At 40.9% G+C, this 15,375-nt stretch overlaps 1 protein-coding gene across 1 annotated transcript; it reads left to right on the forward strand.

Moving 5' to 3' along the window:
- Positions 1–10,238: 10,238 nt before the first annotated feature.
- On the forward strand, positions 10,239–14,363 carry LOC311226138 (uncharacterized protein; the record flags this gene model as incomplete). Its single annotated transcript, XM_084311512.1, has 6 exons — positions 10,239–10,322; positions 11,220–11,348; positions 11,624–11,817; positions 13,455–13,602; positions 13,718–13,922; positions 14,056–14,363. The coding sequence occupies 6 exons, from the start codon at positions 10,239–10,241 to the stop codon at positions 14,361–14,363; spliced, it is 1,068 nt and encodes a 355-aa protein (XP_084167638.1).
- Between the last annotated feature and the right edge of the window lie 1,012 nt (positions 14,364–15,375).

The raw sequence follows: 15,375 nt of genomic DNA on the forward strand, positions 1-15,375 counted from the left end.
AGCGCATTGGGTGTCATTTCCACTTCGTATTTATCAAATATTCTCGGGGATGCAAAGACGTAATCAATTCTGGATAGTGTGTTGTGTCTCGCCGAACGACAGGAGTACTTGCGGGTCATGGGGTTAAGTGAACGCCATAAATCAGTTACTCCTGTTGATTTCGACCAATCTTTTAATGCTTTAGATGAATTCTTTTGTTCGCTGGAGAAGGAAAGGTAAGTTTTGTCCATCCTAGGGTTCCAAATGGCATTAAAATCCGCACCTATTATGTATGAGTACTCGGGATGGTTTAACATTTCTCCTGTTAGTGAAGTGAAGAAACCCACTTCGTACAAATTCGGGGCATATACCGCTGCCAATGCAATTTTCCTGTTATTGTGTATAATCCTAGCTATAGTTATGCGCCCCTCAGCATCCGACCATACCCCTTTCAATTCGATATTTAATTTGCGTCTGACGACTATGGCTACCCCTCTAGTTCTCGTAGCAAAAGAAGAGTGACCAATATTATGGTATATGTTATCCGCTAACGTATTTATGTCTCCCTCTAAAATGTGCGTTTCGCTTAATAGTGCCACGTCCACATGTTCTTTTTTCATCAGTGTAAGCACGCTTTTGCGCTTGTGTTGTTTGTTTATCCCACCGGTGTTCCATACCATTATATTCAAACTAGCCATAGTCTATGCATGTTTTCGTGTAGTTTTTGGTAATGTTTCTGGAGTATGAAGCTACAATAGATGCACATCCAATTAATGAGGTCCCGTTGAGAGCTGAGCTTAAAAACATATATATATACAAATAAAAATCCCCTATTTTCCCCTCTCCCAGAAAGTCGAACATGCCTGTGTTCCAAGAACACATCCTCCGCGATTGACTTTCTCCCATGGTCCACCGGATTGCCCAACCTGAGCATTGTAATCCTAATTTTCCTATGCTCATTGCCATAGGATCTAACATTTCCATTCTATTGCAATAGAATGTCGCTTTTGGTCTTGCACCTTCCCTTACTGTAATGAAGTATTGTGATAAATAACCTAAAGATAAAAATAAAAAATAAAATAAAAAGAGAATAAACCTTTATCGACATATTCCTTTGAACCCTCCACCAACGTGTGAGGGAAAAAAAAGGAAAAGATTGTAGATCAGTATTGACACTTAATGTGAAGAACATTGGAAAAGAATAATGTAAGTTACAATATATTTAAAAAATATATAGTAATATTGACACCTTAATGTGAAGAACATTGGAAAAGAACAATGTAAGTTAAATTATATTTAAAAAATATAGGGTGATGAGAAGAAAAAATTTAATAAAATAAAAATCAATGGAAAGATATAGATAAGGAATAAGAGATAAATAATTATCAACGTGGAGAAGCCACTAGAACCGATTTAACTGATTAGATAAGATAGAAAAGCAGCGCCTTTTAGCGCTTCAATGTGCCTTTAATGGAGTGATTACTTAAATTGTTAGAATAACCTTGCTGTGCCCATACGTTTATGTGTGGATAATTTTAAAGTATTATTAAGGGCTGATTGCACTTCATTTAATTTATATATGCTATGTGTATGCACACCGAATGTTATTGTTAGAGTTGTATGCTTCGTTGTCATGGTGCCTTATATTCTAGAAGGTTGTAGAATATACTAGTGCCTAGACTATTTTACTTCGTTGTCATGGTGCCTTATATTCTAGAAGGTTGTAGAATATACTAGTGCCTAGACTATTTTACATTCCAGAATGATCTAAGAGACCCAGGGCATTTGAGCGATAAACCCAGAATATTCCAGATAGATCTTTTTGCATTGATATTTATTTGTCCCCTCAGAGACCAGAGACTGAAATTATAATGTATTATGAATCGTATTATACACAGTAAACATTGTTATAGACGACTTGCATATCGTTTGCTACTTTGATGAACACAGCAATGTTATTCCAACATTGGTGGAATGACCTCATTGATGAACACAATAAAGTCATTCCTACACTGGTATATATTTAGAGAGAGGCTTAACTGATTCCGGCATTTCCGTCATGCTTTGGGTTATTTGCTGCATTTTGAATCAGGAAATCCTCAGCATCAAAGGGTGTAAATGGACCTGACCTGCGGCCGTTATTGTCCAAGAATGATAACAGCGCCGGATATGCTAGCCTTGGCTTGTGGCCGGCTGTGTACAGCTTTTGCATCACAACTTTGTATGGTTGACGTCGGATGATGGCCTCTCTGCTCAAATCTTCGTAGATAAATATTGGTTTATCACCATACTTCAGCTTCCCACGTTGGTTGCGAGCATATTTGATGATTTCATCCCTTGTTGTAGTTTTCCGCAGAGTGACAATGATGACTCTCGGCCCGTTGATATTTTGCCCCTGGGAACCAATTCTGTAAACTTGTTCCACTTCTGGCACTTTGTTTGGATCGGAGTTATTCAAAATCGTTGATAACTCGTTTGGAAAGTTGATGTCATCGCAGTTCACTGATTCATCAAGCCCCACAATGCGGATGTTATTCCGCCTGTGGTAACGATGGGTTTCTAGTTGCCTCTCCATCACTTCGTTTTTAAGCAATTTTATTTCCCTCCGGTATTCATCTTTAACTTTTTCCATCTCTTCTCCCATCACTGTCATGATACCTTCGTTCGCCTTGACTGCTTTTGTGTTTTCTGTCACCGAAATCTCCACTGTCGTGATTCGCTCTGACTGTGCATCGAACGCTTTCTTGACTTCTTCTAATTTCTCATCGATGTGATCGAATTTAGCCTCGATGCGATCGAATTTAGCCTCGACGTTTGCCTCGAGCGCCTTGATGTGTGTAATCTGCAGGTTAGACTGTTCTACCATCTGTTCTTTCATCAGGTTAGACTGTTCTACCATCTGTTCTTTCATCAGGTTAGACTGTTCTACCATCTGTTCTTTCATCTGGTTAGACTGTTCTAACTGTTCTTTCATCATGTTAGACTGTTCTACCATCAGGTTAGACAATGTGTTGAAATCGGGTGGATTTCTGCTTACTTCAGTTGACGGCAAATGGTAGATAGATGCAGTGACGTTGGAATCCATAAATCTGGCTGCTCTCCCTCTCACGGAGCTTGAATCTGTACCTTCTTTTATGTTGGTCTCTATTGACTCTCTTTCGGGGACCGTAATCGATGATCCCGGTACGTTGTCCTCTTCCTTCTCCTCCTCGGAGCTTGTCGCCGTCGGCTCAGAACCAGCGACGGTTCGGACGCGTCTATCTCGTTTTTTTACGTCCTGCGCCGTTGAAGTTGCCGTAGTTATTTTCTCTGCCTTCTTTCCACCTTTAACCATATTGTCTTTTGATATGGTTAGTAGAGGGTCTTAACAATACATACGATGTGGTCTATTCTCTTTCTTTACTGTCCAAATAATGTTTTTAAACGAAATTAGCGTTAGTGGGAGCGGAGCAATTGCAAAATGCGTGTGCTACATGTTGTAGCGTAACCGGAAGTCAAAAATCAAAAATTTCTTCCTTCCTACTTTCTACTGACTGCAGCGTTCTCTCTCACTCCGACGCTGGCGTACCCACAAACACACACACACACATACACACACACACACACACACACACACACACACACACACATACACACACACACGCACACACATACTGTGACACACACACACACACACACACACACGCACACACACACACACACACACACACACTCCTGTCTGCAACAGCGGGGGAGTCAGACTGAGAGAGAAGCAGCGCTGTTTTAAGTGAGCATGGTCTATTGAATTGATTGATTGGTTGATTGCTAATTTTATTACTGTACCCCTGGTTTCCAACTGGTTAAGTTTAGGCTAAAAGAAATAAATTAAAAAATAGGGCGAAGAAAACGTTTTTTTCCTATAGGGCAAAGAAAACGTTTTAATACATTTTCAATCAATCATTCCAATAATACACAGTTGGATGTGTTAGTTGGTTGGATGCACTTCAAGCTGCTTCCACATGAGGCAACTTCTCTCAATCATTCCAATAATACACAGTTGGATGTGTTAGTTTGGTTGGATGCACTTCAAGCTGCTTCCACATGGAGTTGTGGGAACTACTTTTTCTGGCGGATGGTTTTTTCAATAAATCTTCGATTAATGTGTGTTTATTGTATAGAAATAAGGTTGGATGAATCTGGCAGTTGTATAAAAGCTTTACACCACGTGCAGTCGTGATTTGTGACCAATAAACCATGCCTAGGGGGGTCTAACGACCCTCGGCTGCGCCTCGGGCCTAACAACCACCCCTAGGCATGGTTTATTGGTCACAAACCACTCCTGCGTGTGATGTAATGCTTAAATATAGCACATTTCCAGGCAGCGTGCTTCAAAGGCATACATGTCGATAAAAAACAAAATAATACAACACAGTAAAACAATGAATGTAATAAAAACAGGTAGAACACGGTAAGGCCAGGGAGAATAGGTTTTGTATATTCATTGATTCACTCATCATATACCAAAATTAATTTGAATTGAAAAATGTTGCTTTTCGCATCAAATATTGATATGCGCTTAAAATGTTATTACTTTCGATTAATTAACTATAAAGTCTCGAATTAATTCGATAAAAAAAGCCTACTGCATGGCTCACAATCACCCCAGGCCCTGACAAGAAATAGTATAGGCATATTATTTCCTGTAGCTGTATAATACATACCCTCTAGTCGGTTACTTGTAATGTGTACTAACCTTAAATATCCTCTCCAAATTGTCTATGGTGACATCCATCTCCCGAATTCGCACGGTGCGAAGTTCACGGAAAAGGGTCACTTGGATGTGGGCCATGTTGCATGTATTGAAAGACAAGTTCTGTGAGCAAAGGCATATTTGTGGGCGCAACCTATTTTTATAGTTAACCTTTTGCGGTCGTTGTATTTTGATAGGTTGACTTTTAACCTTTAACCTACAGTAACGAGAAAGCCATTTATTATAATTTTATTAATTAAACATCATAAATATTTGAAACATTTGAAACCTTCAAAAACATGAACCAGTGATTTCCGATACATTTTATTTAAACGAGAAAACCGTTGTTTAAACTAAGGTTAAACAACGGTTTTCTCGTTTAAATAAAATGTATCGGAAATCACTGGTTCACGTTTTTGAAGGTTTCAAATGTTTCAAATATTTATGATGTTTAATTATGCGTGTGTTATTGAAATCAGACTGGGGGTGCACGCAGTATCAACAATAAACCACACTTCTTTGATTTTCTTCATACCCAAGGCACAAGCATATCACAATAAAGTTCCAATCCGTGATCCTTTTTATCTTAAAAATGTGGCGTTTATTCACAGACATTGGAAATTAGCTTATAAGTCTGTCTTACTACAGTGAGTGTTTATAAACATTACCAACCTAAATAAAAAATTTAGAGCCACAAAGTACAGCAATTACAATTAAAAACTGTTGCCTGGTGTTCGCCCTTAAGAACTGAGTCAATGAACTAGAGTATACAATAAGAACATTTATTACATGGCGTTTTAACATTCGCCAAAATGCTTGATTGTGATTGGTCAATAGCGCTTGGTTGCCCCTGACAGCGGTCAATTATTTCTTGATAACTGACCACTGCCATGGGCAACGCGCAAAAATGACCGCTGATACGGCCAGAGCGCAATCAAGCATTTTGGCGAATGTTAAAACGCCATGTAATAATAAGGTAATATAAAAGTGGCCTATGTCATGGTTTGCACATACATTGAATGTTACAATCACAGAGTTCATACGTGTGTTTTTACCAGGATTCTGTTTTAGTCAAATATAATGTATAATTATAAATATAACACTATAATGTAAAAGGAAGACTGAGATTCTCAAATGAATGGAATAAGTACTCAAGTAGGCAAGCACACAAATCATTTAAAGGGGCACTTCACCAAAAAACAATGCTGATTTATTTTGGACATAATCTCACACACATCCAAAAACTAAAAAAACACATATATATATATGGATGGATGGTTCTCGAGATATGCGAAGGACAGACACACACTGTAGTGCCACCATCTGGCCAAATGGCACCAAATTCAACCTTACACTTCCCTGGGCAATACACCCACCAAGCATGAATTCAATCAGATGAATGGTTCTCAAGATGTGCAAATTACAGACACGCATCCACGCAAAGATGGGGGGGGGGGGGGGGGGGGGGGGGGGGGGTTACAGGTGGGTTAGGTAGTAATAATAATAATAGAACATAGAACAAAGTGCAAGTAGTAATGATAATAGTAATAACAGTAGTGAGTGGCAGGATTCAATCAGACAGTAGTGATAGTGATGATGGCCTACATGGTCCAAACCGGAGTAACACACTACACCAGAGTCCGTGCAGTGTTTATTACTAAGCGTCAGATAGTCCTAACAGTTCTCGAGGTCACCAGCCGTTAGCTCTCCAGCAATTGGCAGCAGTCCGTGCCCACGGTTGTGGAGCCTGATGGCTACCATGGCACGAAATACTGGCCAAGGCGGTTTGTGGTGTGTCATGGGGGGATAATGCTCATCCTGGCTAGCTCCTCATAGAGGGGGTGGGGTGGGATTTTCCAGTATAGCATCGAGGGCAAGGGGCAATGTGTGACTAGGGACAGCCAGAGGACAATCTGAGCAGACCAGTGGGTGGTAGATGAGACGACTTCCCACGGGCACACATGGTGCAGGCGGACACGAAGGCGTGGGTATCAGTGTTCATGGCAGGCCATGGTGCCTTTTAAGCCTTTCACTACCACACTACCAAATGGTTAACCCTTTCACCGCGAGAATACAGAATGTTAACCATTTCACTGCCACACGACAAAAGGGGTTAACCCTTTCACAACCACACTACAGAAGGTTAACCCTTTAGGCGGCTTGGTGGCGCAGCGGACATTGCGCTCGTCACCAACGCAAGAGACACCGGGTTCGAATCCGGCTGTCTGCGTTGCCTCCGGCTTGGGCCGTCCGTCATACTAACTCAATTGGCAGAGTTAGCGGGTGGGAAGTCGAAGGGTGGTAGTCTGGTCGTTGTGAACAGCGACTCCTACAGGTCGGTTGGGGTGCCTGCACAGCAAAGTCAGGAAAATGGCGGGGGCAGTGTGAGCCTCCTACACGTTACTCCTCGCCAATGAGAGTCCGCGCTGGCAGGTGAAAAGATGTGACAGGCTGCCTCCACATGTATCGGAGGGGACATGTGATGCAAGGCTTCTATCCTCCCTACAACCGGCCAGTGGGGGGCATATGCGAGCAACGATCAGGACAGGGGAGGGAGAATTGGCACGAGAGGTAAATTGGGATCGGGAGAAAAATCACAGAAAAAGGAGGAGAAAAAGTAGATAAAAAAAAAAAAGGTTAACCCTTTCACTACCACACTACAGATGGTTAACCTTCTTTTTTTGATGTGGTTTGATTTGATTTGATTTGATATTTTTTATTTTCGTGTCTTACATACAGATGTATGCCCAGCCCATATGGGCTTACAAGACACATAACAATAAGTATATAATAATATACTTTACCAATTACTTAACAAATGACATAGACCAAGATGGCCATAAAAAAAGAAAAATACAAGAAAATACAATAAAACGTAATATAACACAAGCTGTACTCAATGTAAATAAACAGAAAAACAGAAAAACAAGGTGAATTCAAATACAATTATATAGGATACAGTGTGTTTTGTCTCAGGTGCCATGCCTTCTCCAAAAATCCTGCAAAACCGAAGATGTCCTCCACAAAAAAACAACTCAACATACAGCTCTCAGACTGCCAAAACAAATCTGGGTTTGCAATTTGAATTTTTTCAAATAAAGCCCTCCTCAAAGTGGTGTACAAAGGGCAATAAAAAACAAAATGATATTCATCCTCCACCACTCCCAGATCACACAGAACACACAGCCGCTCCTCCTCAGGTTTACCCTGGAATCTACCCACTTCCACAGCCAAAGGCAGGGTGCCAGACCTCAACTGGGCACACAGAGACCTCCGTCTTCTCTTTAAGTTTAACATTACATAAGGTTCAGTAAAATACTCATTTTTAATTGCAATATATTTTCTAAGTTTAGGTTTTTTCAAAATGTGGTAGTGAAATGGTTAACCTTCTGTAGTGTCTACCACAGAAGGGGGGAAACACTGTACAAACAAGCAAAACTGTACATTGGAATATTGACAACACCATACTAGGTAAATTACTGTACATTGGAGGGGGTTGGGTTAGGACATTTACAGGGGCCAGTTTCGAATTGCAGTCTCCCGTAGGTGTTCCTTGAGAGTGGTTTTGAAAGTGGGTATAGTGATTCACATTCCTTTACAGCTTTGGGTAGGGCGTTCCACATTGATGTGGCATAATTGCAAAACGTGTTTAGTCCCTTGTTTGAGCCGAATCTGGGTTTAACATGATTTGTGGAGCTCCCTCTGGTGTTGTGATCGTGGTATTCACTGACCTTTGGGAAGTATTTTGACATGTACATGGGTACCTTGGTCGTGTAGTGTATCTTGTAGACCAGGCCCATTACAAGTTGCTGTACTCTGTCATCTACTCTAAGCCATCCTAGGTTGTCAAAGTGGGCAGGGGTGAGGTGGGTTCTAGGAGTCAGGTCAAGCAGTAGTCTGACCAGTTTGTTTTGTGCATGTTTGTAATTTAGTTTTTAGCGCCTTTGAGGTGCTTTGGTACCATGAGGTGCAAGCATGTAAGAGAGTTTGTAAGAGTTTGTAAATGGATGAGAGTTTGTAAATGGATGTTTTGATATAATTTAGCTGTTATTAAATCAAATCTCCATTAAATTCATCAAGTATTTCTACCGTTTTCTGGTATACGTTCACCATGGAGACAGGCGAGAAGAAGAAAAAATCTTATCGCCTGTCTCCACGGTGGTAGAATCCGTTTTCAAGTTTTATTTATTTGTCACATATAAGGTAAATTATAGTGAAATGCTTGGTTCACTATGACCCTCCTGAAATTGTGCTTCATACAGTAAAGAGTTAAAGAATAAGGACCAAACACCATACAAAAATATACAATATACAAAATGCTAAAACTAAATGAGGTAAATAAATAAGTGTATGTGTTCCTTTTCGAACATGTAAATTGAGTTATGTTTTGCTTTTGTTTATTTATTTATTTTTTCATTTAATTTCTTGAGATCAATGATTTGTTTAGATTTTATATTGTTTGTATTTATTTACATGTTCGAAATAAAGATTTCAAATCAAGAATAAATAGATCAGTTTTCAAGAAGTTTTCAATCAATCAATCAATCAATCAATCAATCAAAGACTCATTTCGGCTTCCGTAATATGTTCGGTTTTCTTTGCGCGCCAACCCATTGGCGCCACAGTTTGAACCAAAGCCCTATAAAAAGATCTCTCCCACTTTTAAATAATCTCTCTAACGGTCACTGGTTTGAACTGATCATTATGGACTCCAGCCTGTTACCATACTTGGCGGTTATAGAGAACATGGTTAAAAGTGGCTATAGCGATGAAAATATACGGAACCACTTGGTATTTGAATGTGGGTTGCAAAGAGGAGCTTCCATCGCAAATATTCGCCGTTTTTGTACAGAACATGGCATACAACGACAGCGAATGAAGGACCATCAAGTAGAAGCCGCCGTCTTCACTGCAATACAAGAGGTAGGCTACAGTTAAGTTTTACGTGAACATGGGTCTACGCTGGTTATATTGTTACATTGTATATTGAAATTCGAGAAACGACAGACACAGAGAAAGCCCATCTATTTATTCTTCTATTTACTTGTCATAACTTCTTGTGTTTTTAAATGTTTCCGAATCCTGAAACGTTCAGATTATTTCCAGGTTTATGTGGAACATATTAGACATTTTCTATAAGCGCTTTCTCAGTCGCAATTTCAACCTGGATGAACAGACATGTTTCTCACTCATTCGAAAGTTAAGCTACTATAAATTAACAACGTAAATAAACTGAACCGCCAAACATATCAAAATAGGACACCGAAATTAAATAACCTATTCGTATCTGGGGAGGGGTTATGAAAATGTACAGAACTAGGTTGATGACACAACCTGAAACATGTTTCTGTCAGATGGCAGCTGCTATGCTCGAGCTACGGGAGAACGTTACTTAACTTGATGCACGCCAACAAGGTCACGAAAGGGGCTAGTTACAGTGTGTAAACTATCGCTTACTTGTTTATAGGCTATGTTGTAGCCAATTTAATGATTTTCTGCAGTTACTTTATTGAATGAAGGCACTGTTACCATGAAGGTGTTGACCAATTATCTGGCAGTGGGCACAGGAGGCGGGGCTCAGATGTGCTCAGGCAGAGCCTGTATGTGTTCACAGGTGTGCAGCGGGAGGGAATTGGGTAATTATCACAGGGAAGCCACACTGTCTTTTTTTTTAATCCACTTTTTCTCCCATTTTTCTATATTTTTCTCCCATCCCAATTTCGTATCATCCAATTCAACCCTCCCCTCAGTCCCCTGTCACGAACGCTGTTTCTTGCCTCCCACAAGCCGGCTGCAATGTGGACTAAGTTAGTGTGTTGTGTTCATTCATAGTTAAAGACAGCCGAGGTTGAGTAGTTTCTTCTGATATTCCATAGTAAATTACACGTTAACGTTACAATGTTGCGTTGTGTTCACTCATAGTTAAAGACAGCCGAGGTTCCAAGTGATTCGTTGCAATGTACGCGGAAATGCCATAGCATTTGTCTAAGCGGCGTGAAAAGAAAGGCGCTTTACCGTAGTGGCGTGCGGTGACGAAAGCTGAAGCATTTTTGCACTGTTCCGCTGTTATTAAGCAACACGCGCCCCCGACACTTCCGATCCCCACCCATCGACCAGCTAAACTGAAAGCAATGTGGAGCGCTGGGCTCGAACAGGCAAGCCCAGCGTCTCCGTCATTCGTGGCGAGCGCCTTGCCCACTACGCCACGTAGCCGCCCGGAAGCCACACTGTCTTTTAACCGTGCGTGTTTGTTTTGTTTTCAGTTATATTGAGTCACTTTTTGGGTTTTATTTTGTAGCACTTATCCTGTGTTTAAGTTCCAGTTTAAACACAGAGGTTACAGTATGCTTATATTTGTCCACACTGCAAGTAAGAATAAAAACTCTCAAAAGTCTTTTTCTGGTCTGCATCCTCTTAGCAGTTTTGTATTGAGCCGTATTGTACCCATTCATTCTGCAATCTGTTAATAAAGTTTTCAATCAATTTAATTACATTTTATCTTTACCTTAAGACTGGTCCTACCTATGGCAGGAAGATGATGACTGGCTATCTTGCAGCCGCGGGAGCCTGTGCATCAGAGGGTCGTGTGGGACATGCGTTGCGCAACATTCATCCACCATATCATCGGGAACGATGCAGGGTAGGTTTTTTTTTTTATCAAATGTATAGCCTAATTATTATATTTTTCCCACATTTGAGAGCTAGTTGGAGGAACTTTTAAAAAGGATTTTTTTTTGCTAGGATGTTATTATGTGGTTGCTAGGCTGACAGGTGGTTTCTATAGGGTTTTTTCTATATAGTTGCTACAGGTGGTTACACCTAGACAAGCAGCCCCACTTCATGCTTTAGCTGTTTTCTCAACTTTGAACTTTGAGTATGGTTTGAGTATGCTGTTCTTTTTTGTCTGTCTTTAAGGGAGCCAGGAACCTCAATCCGGTTCCATATACTGCAGCCTATGTGGGTCACAAGATCCACATGGACCAAAATGAGAAACTGGTGATGTTTGGCGTGACCCATGTGCTGGCGATTGATGGCTTCTCCAGCAAAATTGTTGGACGATCCACTATGCCTGTTAAAAACAACCTTACCATATACACTGACGTTTACAGGTAATGAACAGGTCATTTAAAACCAGAGGTGCGTTCCTCATATCAACTCTGATTGCACGCACGCTAATGACGCCACGTGCACGCACGTTCCCGCGCATGCGCATAAATGTTCCCTCGCTTAAGCACAGACTAAAGATGGTGCCTAATTGCCTCTACGAATGGAATGTAACACATTTCATTCACAAGTTAGGTGTGAATTAGGGATGTCCGATATTATCGGCCGATATCGGCATTAAAATGTGATATCGGTATCTGTTTTCAAAAAAAAAAAAAATATATATATATATATTTTTTTTTTTTACATTTCTATAAGCTTTATTTACCCAGGCAAGCAAGTAAGAACAAATTCTGATTTTATTTATTGTCAAAAGTATGCATAATGTTGTGTTAATTCCACAACAAGAGATATGTAATGTTAATTACCTGAAATTATTCCATTTTTTGGGGGGGGGGGGGACCCTGCATATATCGGTATCGGTTGATATCGGTATCGGAAATTAAGAGTTGGACAATATCGGTATCGGTAAAAAAGCCAACATCGAGCATCCCTAGTGTGAATGTATCTGAGAACGTATTTAACACACCTGACGACCGGCGCTATTGATATGCAAAGTAGCCAAGGTGGGTACTTATAGCGAGTTGGCGAGTGCAGCGCATTCCTGTGTGCATGCACGTGCCGTGCAAATCCGTGCATGCGCTTTTGCTCAAATCTTTGGGTGCACGGAGTGCAACCCTGTACCATGAAGAACGCATCCCTGTTTAAAACACCTTTGTCCCTGACTCCCTGTACCCAAAACACCAAAGTATACTCTTGTCTGAATAACTCTGTCCACCTTGTGGAAATTATCCACAAAGGCCAAACGGCTCGTTTAAAGGCACAGTTTCTGAATTTGGCTGTGTGCATTTCTCTGTGGACTGAGCGTTTTGATACTTTCACAGTATTTATATGGCACCACCTACTACCTACCTAGACCTGCTTTATAATAATTAGGGATGGGAATCGAGAATCGGAATCGATTGGGAACCGGTTCCTAATTGTCAGATTCCTGGAATCGCATGCCTCCGTGACTATCGATTCCTCTTATCGATGCCATGTTTTTCCGACAGTTGCGCATTTAAAAACAATAACGTTAGCGCCACGCATGTTGCTAACAAATTCTCTTTTGCAATAACGACCTGTTGAATGCAACTGCAGTTCAATAGATTAAATTAGTTCTCAAATACATTATTTTATTTAAGTGTATAGTTAATCTATTTTTTACAGTTTTTGTATTTTTCTGACATGGGGGCTCAACAATAAATGATAAATGACAATCAGAAATGTCAAGTTGCATGTTGTTATTCTAACCAACTTAGTTATGTTGCATTTCCAATTTATTTATATTATAAATGTAGCAGGAATCGATAAGGGAATCGATAAAGAATCGGACCGATAAGCAGAATCGATAATGGAATCGTATCGATAAAATTTGATCAATTCCCATCCCTAATAATAATACCCAAAAAAAGGATATCTCCCTTCCTACAATATGTCCCCTTTCACAGCAAGTGAAAACTCGGATCTCCTCACTACCTGACAACACAAGAGCCACTATAATTTGTTTCCAACTTGCCAATGTTATTCTGTTTTCTTGCAGAAGTGCGGTAATGGAGCATGGCATATGGGACCAGGTCAGAGTGGACCATGGGAAAGAGTTTTATTTAACTCTTTACATGCAGGAGAAGTTGGCCAGCCACCGGCACAACACAGAGAGGCCACCATATAGGCAAACACCATCAACAAAGGTGCGTAAGAAATTAGAACAAGACTTAATACTACAATACAATATATATATATATATACAATATAGTTAATCTGGAAAAAGATTCTGAAAATGTCTTCTATATTTTACAATAACAGAATCACACCATTGAACGGATCTGGCCAGAGATCAACAACAGGGTTAACTACCCATTGAAAGTGGCTTTGGTCCATCTGGTGGATCAGGAGGAGCTGGATATGGAGGCCAGCCTGACAAAATTCTGCGTGTCAAACCTGACATGCCAGTTGGCCAAGCTCGGAGTTGATCGTGTGGTTCAAGCATGGAATGCACACAGGATTCCAGGTTTGTGTTATAGTTTGTCTCAAGCAAAGGTGTGATATAGTCTGATTTCTGATACATTTTATTTAAACAAGAAAACCGTTGTTTAACCTTCATAGTTAGAGCAATGGATAATTTTTTGCTCAACTTATTTTAGGAAAGGGGATCCCCAGGTACTTGGCCGGAGAGGGATGCCCAAAACGAGTGTCCACAGACCTTTTGCCAGATGCATCAGTGGCTGCAGACTGGTATGAGCAAGAGGTTGGATCGCTGACACAGGTTTCTCACTTCGGCACCAACCCTTTTCAGAGTTCACAGGACCAGGAAGCTGCACAGAGAGAATTTGCTCTGCAGTACCCTGATGTGACCATACTGTTGGACAATGCTGTAAACAATCAGCCAGAGCCGTTTAAATCTGGGCTCAAAAGCCTGATTGACATTACAAGGAGACATTCTCAGCATTGAGAGCCTATTTCAGGGGTGGCCAACCAGTGGGAGACTAAGAGCCACAAAAATTACTGTGGTACCACAAAGAGCCACACCATATACCAGCGTTTCACAACCTTTTTTTTCAGTCACGGCACCTTCATGTGTTTATAGGTCTCACCCTCTGGCCTCTGAAGTTGCTAATGTCTTTTTTATTTGGGCCTCACAGGGTACTTTTAACGTTTGCAAAATTACAAAATCACTTTTAGCCATTTAAAAAAATTATGTTTATAGGGCGGTCAGGTGGCGTAGCGGAGATTGTGCTTGTCACCAACGCAGGAGATGCTGGGTTTGAGCCCAACTCTCTCGGCGTTGCTACCAGCTTGGCTGGTCGTTCATACTAATACAATTAGCAGTATTAGGGGGTGGGGAAGCTGGTGGGTGGGAATCTGGCGTTGTGGACAGCGACGCCTACATGTCAGGTATCGGCGCTTGCTCAGCGGGGGCAGGACTTGGTGGAGATAGCATGCCCTCCCACGCGTTACACTTCACCAATGAGAGTCCTCGCTGCCAAGTGAAAAGACGTCACTGGCAGTCGCCACACGTATCGGAGGAAGCGCGCGGTCAGCTTCGGGAAGCCCTTGTACCGACTCGTAGGAGAACATGCATACAGCAGCCAGGTAGGGGGGGGGGAATTGGCATGACTAAATTGGGACGGGGAGAAAAACAGAAAATTGGAGAGAGAAATAAAAATTTAAAAAAAGTGTTTATTTAAAAAATGTTAAGCACATGTAGGCCTATAGTGAATTGGTCCTGTTGTTCAGCCTCACAATGCTATTTGATAGTAAATGTGTTTCATATGTCCCACCCTCTGGCCTCTGAAGTTGCTAATGTCTTTTTAATTTGGGCCTCACAGGGTTAACCTCTTAAGCCCGAGATATACAGTAAAAGTGTATATTTTCAGCATGACGTTTGTTTACCAATTATTTTAACTGTTATTAGTGAAATATAAGATTATAGAAATCTCAGGGCATTGAGTCGGAAACCGGCG

The sequence above is a fragment of the Notolepis coatsorum genome, assembly GCF_963971535.1.
Source record: "Notolepis coatsorum genome assembly, chromosome: 3".
Taxonomy (NCBI): domain Eukaryota; kingdom Metazoa; phylum Chordata; class Actinopteri; order Aulopiformes; family Paralepididae; genus Notolepis; species Notolepis coatsorum.